At 41.2% G+C, this 15,000-nt stretch overlaps 1 protein-coding gene across 1 annotated transcript in view; it reads left to right on the forward strand.

The window, feature by feature from the left end:
* The first annotated feature begins 8,666 nt into the window (after positions 1-8,666).
* Positions 8,667-15,000, forward strand: part of LOC130216951 (collagen alpha-1(XXVII) chain B) — a 108,706-nt gene continuing 102,372 nt past the window's right edge. Inside the window, exon 1 of the mRNA XM_056448895.1 lies at positions 8,667-9,085. Within this exon, the coding sequence (XP_056304870.1) occupies positions 9,036-9,085 (50 nt within the window). The 5' untranslated portion in view covers positions 8,667-9,035. The remainder of the gene's footprint in view (positions 9,086-15,000) is intronic.

Genomic DNA, 15,000 nt, shown 5'->3' on the forward strand with positions numbered 1-15,000 from the left:
GGCTGCTCTTTTGCGCCTTGCAGCCAAAATCTGTGTTGGAAGTAAATGCCGCCGAACTCGAATGTCCTTATCCAGGGATCGCTGTCTGGCCTTACACCAACAGACCACAAACAGTAAAAAAGCAATGGCTTCGGTGTCCTCCATCTTCCAGCTCTCGTAGTGATGCCAGGTTGTGTTTGTGGTTAGAATTTGAGTTTTTTGTTCCCGCTGAAGTGGGCGGGTTGTGTGACGGGTTGTGTGACGTTTGATTCGGGGGACGTTCTGGGGGCGGTGTTTGCGTGACGCGCTGCGAGCAACTAGCCCGACAGTGGAAACGCGAGATGATTTCGGCCTCATTTCTCAACCTCCCGGGCTATTGGCCCGGCCTGGCCCGATTAAAGCCCTGGCTCGCACTGGCCCGATAGTGGAAATGCGGCTATTGAACAGGATTCAGGGCTCCTTTAAGAACAATGTCTTCATTAGCGCAGACACACAGGAGAGAGTTCACTAATGTGCTGATCTCTCATGATTCCTGCCAGAGTTTCTTTCATTCTGCTGAACACCAGTGAAGATATCCTGAAGCTTCAGTGTTGAGCAGTAGGAGCAGACCCACGGGACGTTTCCCAGCATTCTGCAGGATATCTTCATGAGTGTCGGACAGAAGAAAGAAGCTCATAAAGGTTTAGTGCAGGATGAGTGGAGGAGTTTACAGTAATGTGTGAACCGGCCCTTTAACTGAGGAGTCTCTCTGACACTGCCTGAGATCTGCTCCTGACAACAAGAGAGAGAGAGAGAGAGAGAGAGAGAGAGATGCTAAGAGGGATACAGCTGCAGTTGGTTACCGGAATAATTCATTCATTCATTTCCCTCCAGTTTAGTCCCTTTAATTCATCAGAGGTCGCCACAGTGGAATGAACCGACAACTATTACAGCATATGTTTTATGCAGATGCCCTTCCATCTCCAACCCAGTACTGGGAAATACCCATACACACTCACACTTTCAAACACTCAAAGCACAGCAAGAAGGTCTCTGGTTCGAGTCCCAGCTGGGTCAGTGTGTGTTTCTGTGTGGAGTTTGCATGTTCTCCCCGTGTTGGTGTGGGTTTCCTTTATATCCCCCACAGTCCAAACACATGCGCTATAGGGGAATTGATCAACTAATTTGGTCGTAGTGTATGAGTGAGTGTGTGTGTATGGGTGTTTCCCAGTACTGGGTTGCAGCTGGAAGCGCATCCGCTGTGTAAAACATATGCTGGAATAGTTGGTGGTTCATTCCGCTGTGGCGACCTCTGATGATTAAGAGACTAAGCTAAAGGAAAATGAATGAATGAGTGAGTGAGTGAGTGAACTGTGCTCAACAGGACGGGTCAGAATAGCGTGTGTTTGTCAGTCAGTGATGGTTTCAGGTCTTCAGTTTTCCTCTTCATCATCGTGTTTTTCCTCTTGACCTGTTTAAGGATTCTTCAAGATGATGAATGATGAAAGCAGGAGTTTGTGCCGGGACACTGTTTTCCTGTCCGGGGAGGAAGTTGAGCCTCTGCAGTTCTCATCATGAAACGGTAATGTGATGAACAGACCTGCAGGAAAACAGCGCTGGACTCGTTTATCAGAGAACAGAACACAGCACTCTTAGAGACACACCTAAAGTCCACATCAAATCAACACTAACTGTATTGGTTCTGTTCGCTCACGGTGCTGATCTGTGCGGATCAGTTCATCTGAGCAGCTCAGTAAGATCTAATATTATAGTCTGCTCTGCTAATCGGGAACTGAAAGCTGAAGATGCACTTCCTGTTTGTTTTCAGTTCAATTCTCAGATTAGGTCTGTCTGAGGTAGTGGGCGGGGGTTACACACTTAACCACGCCCCTCCAGTTGTCAGTTAGGACATCGCTGAAAGGAGGAGGAGTCTGTAAGGTTGTAATGACTCTCCTCAAACCCTTGTCCCCATCTTTCAGAATGACACGCCTACTTTACTACATCCAATCAGTTCACAGTAGAAAAAACAAGCCACGCCCACTGTGTTCTCATTTAATATTCCGTTTCTCCAGGAACTGCATCACAATATGGGGAAAGACAGCTTTCGGTTCATGCGGACTGTAGTGTAAATTTAAAGTAATGTTGATATCTGAACACGCCACATCAAACACGCCCATAAACCAACAGGCCATGCCCCCTTTTACATCTCTGTTATAGTTACTGTAATGTAAACACACCCCCTCACTGCTGATTGACACTGCTCAAAAGTGCGCCTTTAATATTTCTGTAACATTAAATCAAGTGTTTCCCAGTACTGGGTTGCAGCTGGAAGGGCATCTGCTGTGTAAAACATATGCTGGAATAGTTGGCGGTTCATTCCGCTGTGGCGACCCCTGATGATTAAAGGGACTAAGCTGAAGGAAAATGAATGAATGGAAAATCAGTAGTGAGTGTTTCAGTGGTGGCGCACTGTGGCCTCACAGCAAGAAGGTCTCTGGTTTGAGTCCCGGCTGGGTCAGTTGGTGTTTCTGTGTGGAGTTTGCATGTTCTCCCCGTGTTGGTGTGGGTTTCCTCCGGGTGCTCCGGTTTCCCCCACAGTCCAAACACATGCGCTATAGGGGAACTGATCAACTAAACTGGCCGTAGTGTATGAGTGTGTGTGTGTGAATGAGTGTGTATGGGTGTTTCCCAGTGCTGGGTTGCAGCTGGAAGGGCATCCACTGTGTAAAACACATGCTGGAATAGTTGGCGGTTCATTCCGCTCTGGCGATCTCTGATAAATCAGGGACTAAACTGAAGGAGAATGAATGAGTGAAGTCAATAGTTCTGTGCTGTAATATAATAGATGAGTTAGTCAGGTTAGGGATGTTTCGCCGTGAGTGCTGTAATATCAGCTCTGTGACTGCTCAAACTAAAGACTGAAATCAGGAATCTGTCCTTTATTCATCCTCTAGTAGATAGAAAGGGTTTCTGCTGTTTCACTGACAGACTGGAGTGTTGTTAAGAGGCTACAGAAAGAGAATCCTGCAGAAAATGAGCACATGTAGATCCAGCAGTCAGTTGAGGAAGAGGAACAAATCTCATGTTGATTTTAGCACACTTGCCTGAAATGTTGCCAGTTATTTGAAAGTGTGTTAGTGTAAGTGAACTGTGTGTGTGTGCGTGTGTGTGTGTGTGTGTGTGTGTGTGTGTGTGTGTGTGTGTGTGCATGTGTTTGCGATCATGCATGTGCTGGATCAGTAATGACGACCTCATGTGTTCCGGATGGACAGCAGTGTGTGTGTGTGTGTGTGTGTGTGTGTGTGTGTGTGTGTGTGTGTGTGCTGCAGGACACAGACAGTAATAGCTTTAGCATGTCTCCCTCAGCAGCCTCCATGACGGACTCATTAATACACATCTGGCTTCATTATCAATCATCTCGCTTTAACTTCAAAGCAGCGGCGATGATGTGCACATCCTTACATCACTGTGGAGATACGCCATGATGAACAACGACAAACACTGCACAACACGCTAGAAACTACCACAAACACACAACAATACGCTAACAAGAAAACATTAAAGAACACAAACAACAACGAGCAATAAAACACACAAGAAATAATGATCAAAAACTAAAGAACAGGGAATAAACAACAAGAGAACATGAAAGAACAACAACAACACAATAAAACTCACAAAGAGCAATGGCAGAAAGAAAAGAACACAAGACACAAGCACAAAAACAAAACTCAACATGAGAAGACGAACACACAACAAACACACAACAACACACTGACAACCACAACAAACAACAGAACTGAATTATCTGGGCTGTTTAATAGATAATATTGATCAGGAGATGAACATGTGGAAAGATCAGGCTCTTAGCAAGGCCAGCTGACCTGTAGGATGCTCATACTTTAAGATTATTGGCAGGAGCTTTCATTCATTCATTCATTCATTCATTCATTTACTTTTCGCCTTAGTCCCTTTAATAATCAGGGGTCGCCACAGCGGAATGAACCGCCAACTATTCCAGCATGTGTTTTACACAGCGAATGCCTTTCCAGCTGCAACCCAGTACTGGGAAACACCCATACACACTCATTCACACACTCACTCATACACTACGGCCAGTTTAGTTGATCAGTTCCCCTATAGCACATGTGTTTGGACTGTGGGGAAAACCGGAGCACCCGGAGGAAACCCACACCAACACAGGGAGAACATGCAAACTCCACACAGAAACACCAACTGACCCAGCCGGGACTCGAACCAGAGACCTTCTTGCTGTGAGGCCACAGTGCGAGCCACTGAGCCACCCCATATGCAGTATATATAAATGCATGAGCACATCTGAAATGAATGTGTGTGTGTGTGTGCGTGTGTGCGTGTGTGTGTGTGTGTGTGTGTGTGGTGTGTGTGTGTGTGTGTGTGTGTGTGTGTGTGTGTGTGCGTGCGTGCGTGTGTGTGTGTGTGTGTGTGGAGCTATTTCTGTGTTCAGGCTAAATGCAGGAGGGTTCGGGGTTATGCTGAGGTCAAGCAGAAGGTCGGAGGTCAGAGTTCAGGAGCTGCTGATGTGTGTGAGTGACGGTGCAGAATCTGATGGTCAAGAGCGAAGCCTCGGCTCTCTGTAGAGAGAGAGAGAGATCACTGCGGTCCTCTGAGGCTGTACTGGGGGTGTTTACTGTCTGTGTTTCACTACTGATGAGCTATTCTGTTAGGGGGGAATATGCAGCATACTGTGCTCTTATCCATCAGGAATACACCGGCTGGATCTACATTATCCCTTACTTAAACATGTTTAAAGGGTAAAACTATACAATTAATAATATTGCATGTAATATACTGCAGCTCTGAGCGTCACGTTGGTGCAGTGGGTAGAACAATCACCTCACAGCACTCAGGTCTCTGGTTTGAGTCTCGGCTGGGTCAGTGTGTGTTTCTGTGTGGAGTTTGCATGTTCTCCCCGTGTTGGTGTGGGTTTCCTCCGGGTGCTCCGGTTTCCCCCACAGTCCAAACACATGCGCTATAGGGGAACTGATCAACTAAACTGGCCATAGTGTATGAGTGTGGGTGTGTATGGGTGTTTCCCAGTGATGGTTTGCAGCTGGAAGGGCACCCGCTGTGTAAAACATATGCTGGAATAGTTGTCGGTTCATTCCACTGTGGCAACCCATGATGAATAAAGGGACTAAACTGAAGGAAAATGAATGAATGAATGAATACTGCAGCTCTGCTGAGTGCTGGATTCTGATTGGCTGATGGTCACTCTCAGGTGTTTGGTTATTGTCAGATAAATGCACAGCTAAAGTTGTTCCGGCAGGTTTAGAGCGCATTACAGCTCCAACAGTCAGAAATCAGAACACAACAGAAGGAGGAGATGAGGAGGACACACAGGAGCCGCTTGAGGAGGACACACACCTGACTAACACACACACACACACACACACACACACACACACACATCTGTACAGTGGATTCAGCAGCGGTGCTGGAGACCAGAGGAGGAGAGCAGTGATTATCATTAGAGAATAATACATATTCACCATCTCCGCTGTGTATTATTGTCTGATAATTCCACATGTGCTCATCATTATTCTCCACCATCAGCAGTATGGTAGGTTGAGGCAGTATACTGAGAGTGATGTGGGCTGGCTGTAGATGATGTCACAGCAGTAATGAGTGAAACTGAACACCGAGAGTGGAGCTGGAGAACAGACGAGTCCAGACACATGCAGAGATCCAGAGCCCGCAGCCACACTCGCTGTAACTCCAGCTCTCTTATTCATCATGCGGAGCTTTATACTGGGGTTAAATACAGAAGACTGCAGAAATATACGAGAGCTTACTCACTGGTGGAGCTCAATCAGCAGACTGTATTACAGGGAACATGATGGAGGGCAGAGGAACGGGGAACACTGAGTTAGACTGAAAAAACCTCAATGTTCATTCATTCATTCAAGATTCACATCAAGATTCATTCATTCATTCACTTTTCGGCTTAGTCCCTTCACTAATCAGGGGCCATCACAGTGGAATGAACCGCCAACTTATCCAGCACATGTTTTACACAGCGGATGCCCTTCCAGCTGCAACCCAGTACTGGGAAACACCTTTACACACTTATTCACACACACACACACTACAGCCAATTTACTTCATCAATTTCCGCTATAGCAATCAAACGGTGTGAACAGGAACAGCTGCTCTTTTGTATCTTGAAAACTGATTTAATATCTAATTGGTGATTAATTAATCTTTGTTTTACTGAAGTAAGGGTTACATTTAATGGATGAATTAAGATTTTAAAGATTCTAAATGTCTTCATCTCTAATAGACACACACACACACACACACACACACACACACACACACACACACACACACTACTGTAAAAGATCAGGGTGTTATATGAGACAGCAGCTTAACTCTTGAACATCAGATCTCCCATGTCACAAAACCTGCCTTCATTCATCTGAGAAATATCGCTAAGTTATGAAGTATGCTCTCCATCTCAGATGCAGAAAGCTAGCTGATGCTTTTATGAGCTCTATATGAGATTACTGTAATGCTCTGTTTGCTGGTTGTCCAGCATCCTCTATTGATAACCTTCAGTTAGTGAAGTGCAGCTGCCAGAGTTCTTACCACGGGTGTGTTTCCCAAACAACGACATAACTCGTGGCTGAGCTATCATAGTACGATGCATCGTTTGGGAGAAGAACGATGTAGTGGCGAGTGTTTCCCAAAACACATAGTTACTCTGTCGCAGTTCCATTGTGTGAACTACATAAGTTATACTGTAAAATGTTCATAATGACACTATAACGGGGTGGAGTAACTACTTCTTTAGAGAAAAAAATATATAATTTTTGTGCAAATTATATTTTTTTACTCGCATTTTAAAAAATCTAATATTAGTATTGGTATAAACATTCACACGTTTTTCATATTAGTTTACATATATGTGAACGGCACATTTAGGGTCTGTGTTTCATTTATAAATATTATTAAGAACATTACATACTCTATTCTGAAACATAAAACCACTAACAAAAGCCAACACGTACTCTAATCTCATATATAATTCATATAAATCATTAATCATTAAATTAGAGAAGGCTATTTATTAATGAAGAAAAATACTAAATAATAATAATAATTGTTGTTGTTATTATTATTATTATTATTATTATTATTATTATTATTATTATTATTAAAGTAGGATCTTGTTTAATTTTAATTTTATTTTATTTATTGGCTTATTTATTACTTATTTATTTATGACACATTCACACCACCGCAGAAATGTTCTAGCCAGCAGCCCCATGTAATATACAGTACAGATACTTCATAAATAACCTGAATTAAAGGCGTTAGCGTATGCTGTGTGTTTTGTTTTGACAAGCTTTGGAGATGTAACATAAATCCCGCTTTTAAATAATAGCTCACCTGTAGCTTTCGTCATGAGCCACGGCTGTGTTCACAATGGCATCAGTGTTTTCAAAGTGCTGTAAATATGAAGATCGCTAAAACTGAACTGTGAAAATACTCTAAAAGCAAATTTACACCTGAGAGAGAGGACCAGTGTTTTATTTTAATCATTCCAAGTTTAAATGTTGGAATGTTCTAAGTGAATAGGGCATAGGGGGGATAACTAGGAATAGAACACAGCCAGGAACTCTGCTTCTAACTACAGCTCTAGAGGTGTAGTTGCCAGCGTACAAGTTTGCGACGCAGTTTGCGAATGTTCATTGGAACAACGGATTTGGGAAACACCAAATCACCAAACTATGTTTGTAACGACGTAACTTGCGACCTTATTTGGCTAACGATGGTTTTCAGAAACGCACCCCAGGTCTAGAAGATGTGTCCACATCACCCCAGTGTTCTCCAGCTGCTGTTCAGTTCCATATTGATGATCAAATATTGCTTCTTACTTATAAAGCTGTAAATATTCCAGCCCCTGTTTGTCTGAGCGAGCTTCTGTCTCACTACAACCCAACCCACTCTAAACTCAGAGCTTCTGTCAGAACACAGAATAGCAGAGTCCACTAAAGGAGGTCGAGCTGTCTCATTTATGGCTCCACTAATAATCCACTGATAACTAATAACCATAACTGTTTTCTAATCTTGACTGTAATGCGCAGCACGGTGGCGCAGTGGGTAGCACAATCACCTCACAGCAAGAAGGTCGCTGGTTTGAGTCTCGGCTGGGTCAGTTGGTGTTTCTGTGTGGAGTTTGCATGTTCTCCCCGTGTTGGCGTGGGTTTCCTCCGGGTGCTCCGGTTTACCCCACAAGGTCAAAAACATGTGGTATAGGGGAACTAGGTAAGCTAAATCCCAGTGTTGGGTTGCAGCTGGAAGGGCATCCGCTGTGCTAAACATATGCTGGATAAGTTGGCGGTTCATTCTGCTGTGGCGTCCCCTGATTAATAAAGGGACTAAGCCAAAAAGAAAATGATGACGATGATGATTGTAATGCAATAATGCGCACATTTTATAACAATGATTATTGTGAAAAGTGCTATACAAGCAAACTTGAATTGAACTGAACTGAACACACACACAGTCTCTCTCTCTCTTTCACTTACACACAGTCTCTCTCTCTCTTTCACTTACACACACAGTGTCTCTCTCTCTTTCACTTACACACAGTCTCTCGCACACACACACACACACACTCAGTCAGTCAGCTTCAGGTTCTCGGAGCGCCCGCTACTGGAGCACACACACAATCTCTCTCTCTCTCTCTCTCTCTCTCTCTCTCTCTCTCTCAAACACACACACGCAAACCGCTCAGTCTTTTTCTCTCACACACACCTTTCAGTCAGCTCCAGGTTCTCGGAGCGCCCGCTACTGGACTACACACACACTCTTCTCAGTCTCTCACACACACGCTCTGAGTCTCTCAGTGAGCTCCAGGTTCTCGGAGCGGCCGCCGCTGGAGCTGTGACCGCCGACAGTGCACCGCGCTCGGCATGTGGACGCCGCTGGCCGCGCTGCTGCTGCTGGATCTGTGCTCATGATTCTCCTCTGCTGTGCAGGAATTCTGCTTTCGCTTTGAAAACTGCTGCTTGGACAAATGCATACAAATGCATTTAGGAGCTCAACGGACAAGGAGTGGACGAGTTTCAGCCACAGCGTGAGTGACTTTCACCTCCGGGCTTTTATTGCACCGAGACTCCTCAACATTTGAGGAGGAAAAATCATGACAGAACACGAAAACAGATGCGGCTGCCGCTCACTCGAGCTCGACTTCTCTCTCCGTGTGTGTGTGTGTGTGTGTGTGTGTGTGTGTGCAGACTGAGCAGGCTTTTACTTCATATGTGCTGCAGTTTGCTGGAAACTTGAGTAACTCGAGTATTACTGACCTATGATTGAGTTTGACTTCATAGTCTTGATAATAATCGCGGATCAGTTGGTGTTTTTGGCCTGATTTGCATAATTGATTGCAATAGTGACTAATTTGTGCACAGTAGAGATATATTCTTTAAAAACTACTTAAGACTACAATCTTAAGCTATTACTTGAACATTACTGACCTCTGATTGAGTTTGACTTCATAGTCTTGATAATGATCGCGGATCAGTTGGTGTTTTTGGCCTGATTTGCATAATTGATTGGAATAGTGACTAATTTGTGCACAGTAGAGATATATTCTTCAAAAACTACTTAAGACTACAATCTTAAGCTATTACTTGAACATTACTGACCTCTGATTGAGTTAATAATGATAATATATGTCAGTATTTGTGCTCTGATAGAGTAGTAGTGTGAGTATTTGTGTAATGTAGAGACATATTGTTTAAAACATTGCTTAAATATGGGTTTGTCCACATTCTCAAGCTGTTAAGTGAACATTACTGACATATGATTGAGTTTTGACATTATAGTCTTAAAAATGATCACACATTCATTAGTATTTTAGTCTGATTTGCATAAGAACAGTGACTAATTTTGGGTAAAGAAAATGTGCTAAAACGTTTTGACTGTAATTTCAGCCTATAGTTGAAACATTGCTGACTATCTTATTGAGTTTTCATTATAGCCTTGATAAAATCACAAATCAATTGTTATATTTTTGCTCTGATTTGCATAATAGACCACAATAATGACTGAATTTGTGCAAAGTAGAGATATATTCTTTTTAAAAAAGCTCCAAAATATGATTTTGACTAGAGTCTCAGAATATTAATTGAACATTACTGGCATGAGATTGAGTTACTTGATAATATACTAGTCAGTATTTGTGCTCTGATAGACTAGTAGTGTGACTAGTGTGTAATATAGAGACACATTGATAAAATAGTCTACAATCTCAAGCTGTTACTTCAACATTAGTGCCATGTGATTGAGGTTTGACATTATAGTCGGAACTCCATTGATACCTTTGGTCTGATTTGCATATTGGACTACAAGAGTGCCTGAATTTGTGCAGAGTAGAGATATAGTCTTCAAAATAATGCACTACAGATTGGTTTTGACTACAATCCCAGGCTATTAGTTGAACAATACTGACACCTTATAGACTTTGACATTATATTCTTGAAAATGAACATAAATCAATTAGTATTTTTGCTCTGATTTGCATTATAGAGTAGAAAAGTGACTGCATTTGTGCAAAATAAAGCTCTAAAATATGGTTTTGACCACAATGTCAGGCTATTACTTAAACATTGCTGACCTATGTTTGAGTTGATAATGATAATATAAATGTCAGTAGTTGTGCTTTGATAGCTCAAGCTGCACTGAAAAAAGTGTTGTGTGCAAAACTGTTGCAAACAATTTATTTGTGTTGAATTTAAACAAAGTTTAATAATTTTCAACTTAAATTCAACTTAAATTCAGCCTAAATAAGTTGTTTACAACCACTTAACGTAAAAAAATTGAGTAAATCCAAGGAATCATCTTTGAATAATTTTTTTTCAGTGTGTTAGGTGAACATTAGTGACATATGACTGAGTTTTGACATTATAGTTGTGATAAAGATCGCAGATCACTCTGTGTTTTTGGTCTGATTTGCATAATTGACTAGAAAAGTGAGTGAATTTGAGAAAAGTACACATATGTTGATTTGAATCATTCATATGTTGATGAATGAAGGCACATATGTACACAAAAAAAGTGCTTAAATATGGTTTTGTCTGCAATGTCAAGCTATATGTCGAACATTACTGACACACATGTATGATTGAGCTTTGACATCATAAATCTGTTGGTATTTTTGGTCTAATTTGCATAACGGACTAGAAGAGTGACTAGTTTGTGCAAAGTAGAGCTATATTCTCAACTAAAGTTTGGTTTTGACTACATCTCAGGCTGTAAGTTGAACATTAGTGATGTATGGTTGAGTTTTGACTTTATAGCCCTGCTAATGATCACAGATCAGCTGGTGTTTTTGGTCTTATTTGCATATTAGACTAGAGACATGTCTAAATTCAAGCACAGTAGACCTTCATTTTTATCTTATGTTCTGGAGTTTGGTGCACACCGATTACACACAGTTTTCAACACAATCTTCTCTATAATTACAGCATATGATTCAGTTTGGGTGTTGAAACTATAATAATAATCATGAATCTGCTGGTGTTTTTGGTCTGATTGATCTGATAGAGCAGAAGTGAACACAAAGAGAACAGAAAAATGTGCTCAAACATGTTTTTGACTGAAATCTCAGGCTATAATGCAAACATTACTGACATATGATAGAGTTGTGACATTATAGTCTTGATACTGATCACAAATCAAGTGGTATTTCGGCCTGATTTACATAATAGTCTAGAGGAATGATTGTGTGAAATGCACTGAAGTTATTGTTTTCTACTAATGAATCAGTGTTTTTGGTCTGATTTATCTGATAGAGTAGAAGAAGGATTGAATTTGATCTCCAAATAATGCACTAAAGTTTGGTTTAGTCTACAATATCAGACTATCACTCCAACATTACTGACATGATTGACTTTTGACATTCTAGCTTTGTAAATGATCATAGATCAGTGGATGTTTTTGGTCTGATTTATTTTATAGATTAGAAAAGTGATTGAATTTGTGCTAAGTAGCGATATAGTCTACAAAAATGTGCTCAAACATGTTTGTGACTGAAATCTGAGTGTATAACTCAGAACGATACTGACATATGATTGAGTTTTGCCATTATAGCTTTGATATAGTCTTGATTTAACAAATTAACTGGTATTTTTAGTCTAATTTATCTAATAGACAGGAAAAATGATTGAATTTGTTCACTAATTCTGCAAAAAAATGTACAAAAATTTGGCTTTTCGACAATCTCAAGCTATTACTCAAACATTACTGACATCTTATTGAGTTTTGACATTATAGTCTTGATAATGGTGGCAAATAATAGGCATTTTAGGTCAGATTTATCAGATAGACTAGAATAATTATTAAATATGTATATATATTGTGCTAAAGTTTGGTTTCGTCTACAGTTTCAGGCTATAACTGGAACATTACTGACATATGATTGAGTTTTAACATGAAAGGCTTGAAAATGACCACAAATTAACTGGTATATTTGGTCTGATTTAGCAGAGAGACTCAAAGAATGACTGAATTTATGAATTCTGCAAAAGCCAAACTTTGTTTTCTCCAAGTAAAATACACTAAAGTATGGTTTCATCTACAATCTTAAACACAAGACTGAGTTTTGACATGTTTTGCTTGAAAATCTTCACAAATCAGTTGGTGTTTTTTGTCTGATTTGCATAACAGACTAGACGAGTGACTCAATTTGTGCAAAGTAGAGCTATATTCTCTGAAAATGCACTAAAGATTGGTTTTGTCAGTTTCAGGCTAGAACTCGAACATTACTGACATCTTGAGTTTTGACATATACCCTTGAAAGCATTGGTATTTTTTATTCATCTGTTAGACTTAAACAGTGATGGAATTTGTCCATATAGTCTCTATATATTGCACTGAAGTAAAGTCTTTCTACCTTTTCTGACTGTAACTCAAACATTAATATTGAGTTCTGACAATTTAGCTAGGATTTAAAGAGGACTGGAGAAATGATTGAACTGAAGCATGTGTAAGTATATATAGATGATGACGTTTGGTGCAAGCCTGTTAAATATAGTCTGTTTTACAGTATTTCTGGCTCCAGATTGAGTTACGACATTAAAGCATTATTATTGGTGAATCAATAGGGATTTTCCGTCTGCGCTGCTGTGTTTTCCATATGCTGATCCGGGCTGGAATTCCTCCAAATGCGCTCCAGATGAGCAGGTTTGTTTGGCTGATTTGTTTGCGTTTGTTGGCTGGTTGTGTGTTTCATAAAGCCGGATGGTGAAGCACGAGAGGTTTACGTACTTCAACATTCCTCATGGAGACGAGCTCTGACCTCCAGCATCTGCACAGCACTAAATAACCAGCCCAATCGCAGAAATAATGAAGAGTTTAGGAAGATGTGGATGAGAAACGAGTCTGATTATCCACCAGTGCACTGAGAGAATTAAACCTGAAATAAAAACACTTACAAGAGCTTTAGGAGAGAAAGAAATGTCTTCAAATAAACACAGGGTGATGCAGTGGGTCGCACAATCGCCTCACAGCAAGATAATAACTCGTCTTCTGGTTGATCATGTGTAGAAGTGTCAGAAGGTGGATTTCTCTGCTGAATCATCTGCTGATCTGCATCCTAATCATCACCAATACTGCAGAAGACCTACTGGAACCAGCATGGAGATTCTCACTGAAATCAGTCAAGTTTGGTGAAGGAGAAATCATGGTTGAGGGTTAGATTCAGTATGTGGGCGTGTGAGAGATCTGACAAAATATGAAAATTAAAGGATTAAACTGTATATTCATGACAATTTACATTTGTTTAGTGGCTTTATTAGTAGTCGTGTTCATTATATGCAGAGTTGTATCTGTTTCTTTCATATTTTATTTATAATTACCCAGCTGTGGAGTTTTGGAGACAGCTACATCACTATATAGAGGCATGAGAACAGGACGTGTGTTTGGATATTACTCAGTGTTTTGACCACGCTTCATTATTATTGTTCATTTATTCCTCTGCTGGAGATCAGAGCTGAATTTAGGAATAGTTTTGACACAAATCCTTGAGCTTAACAAAGGAGGTTAAAAAATTAAATATGTAAAGGAGGAGTTCAGTGGAGCTCTGTAGATGCTCTTTAACTGTTGTGCTGCAGGTTCAGCTTTCCACTTACGAAATCTGTCATGTAAATAGCGAATCCGCCATGGACTGACTCGACTGGCTCCTAAAGGGAACAGGAGATGAGACTTTGATTGAAATATTGCATGTTATGCCTAAAACACACCTAGAACTCATTATCATTATCAGAATAAACACATCCTGTTTAGACTAATGCGCCTGCTGCAACAACTGGTTCGAGTCCCGGCTGGGTCAGTTGGTGTTTCTGTGTGGAGTTTGCATGTTCTCCCCGTGTTGGTGTGGGTTTCCTCCGGGTGCTCCGGTTTCCTCCACAGTCCAAACACATGCGCTATAGGGGAACTGATCAACTAAACTGGCCGTAGTGTATGAGTGTGTGTGTGTGAATGAGTGTGTATGGGTGTTTCCCAGTACTAGGTTGCTGCTGGAAGGGAAACTGCTCCAAACATATGTTGGAGTAGTTGGCAGTTCACGCCACTGTGGTGACCTCTGATGAATAAAGGGACTAAGCTGAAAAGACTTATTTAACATCTGCTTTAGACTGCTCTTAGATCAGTATATAGAGCCCACTGTAATGAGTCTTCAGGTGTCCAGTCCTCTCATCAAAACTGTTAAAGGCTAACACAAATGAAGCATCTCTTCTGTAGACGCTCAATCAGAGAGGAGCGGACACTCAATGGGAAAACACAAACTCTCTCAGATGCAGAAACCCGTGTGGAGCACATTCATGTTCAGTGTTGAATTGGGAGAGTGTGTCTGAGCCTCGGACGTTATCAGGAAGGCTATTCCAGAGTTTAGGAGCTATAAATGAGAAGGCTCGACCTCCTTTACTCGGCTTTGCTATTCTAGGTACTACCAGAAGCCCTGAGTTTTGAGACCTTAAAGAGCGAGTTGGA

Source organism: Danio aesculapii, chromosome 23 (assembly GCF_903798145.1).
Source record: "Danio aesculapii chromosome 23, fDanAes4.1, whole genome shotgun sequence".
Taxonomy (NCBI): Eukaryota; Metazoa; Chordata; class Actinopteri; order Cypriniformes; family Danionidae; genus Danio; species Danio aesculapii.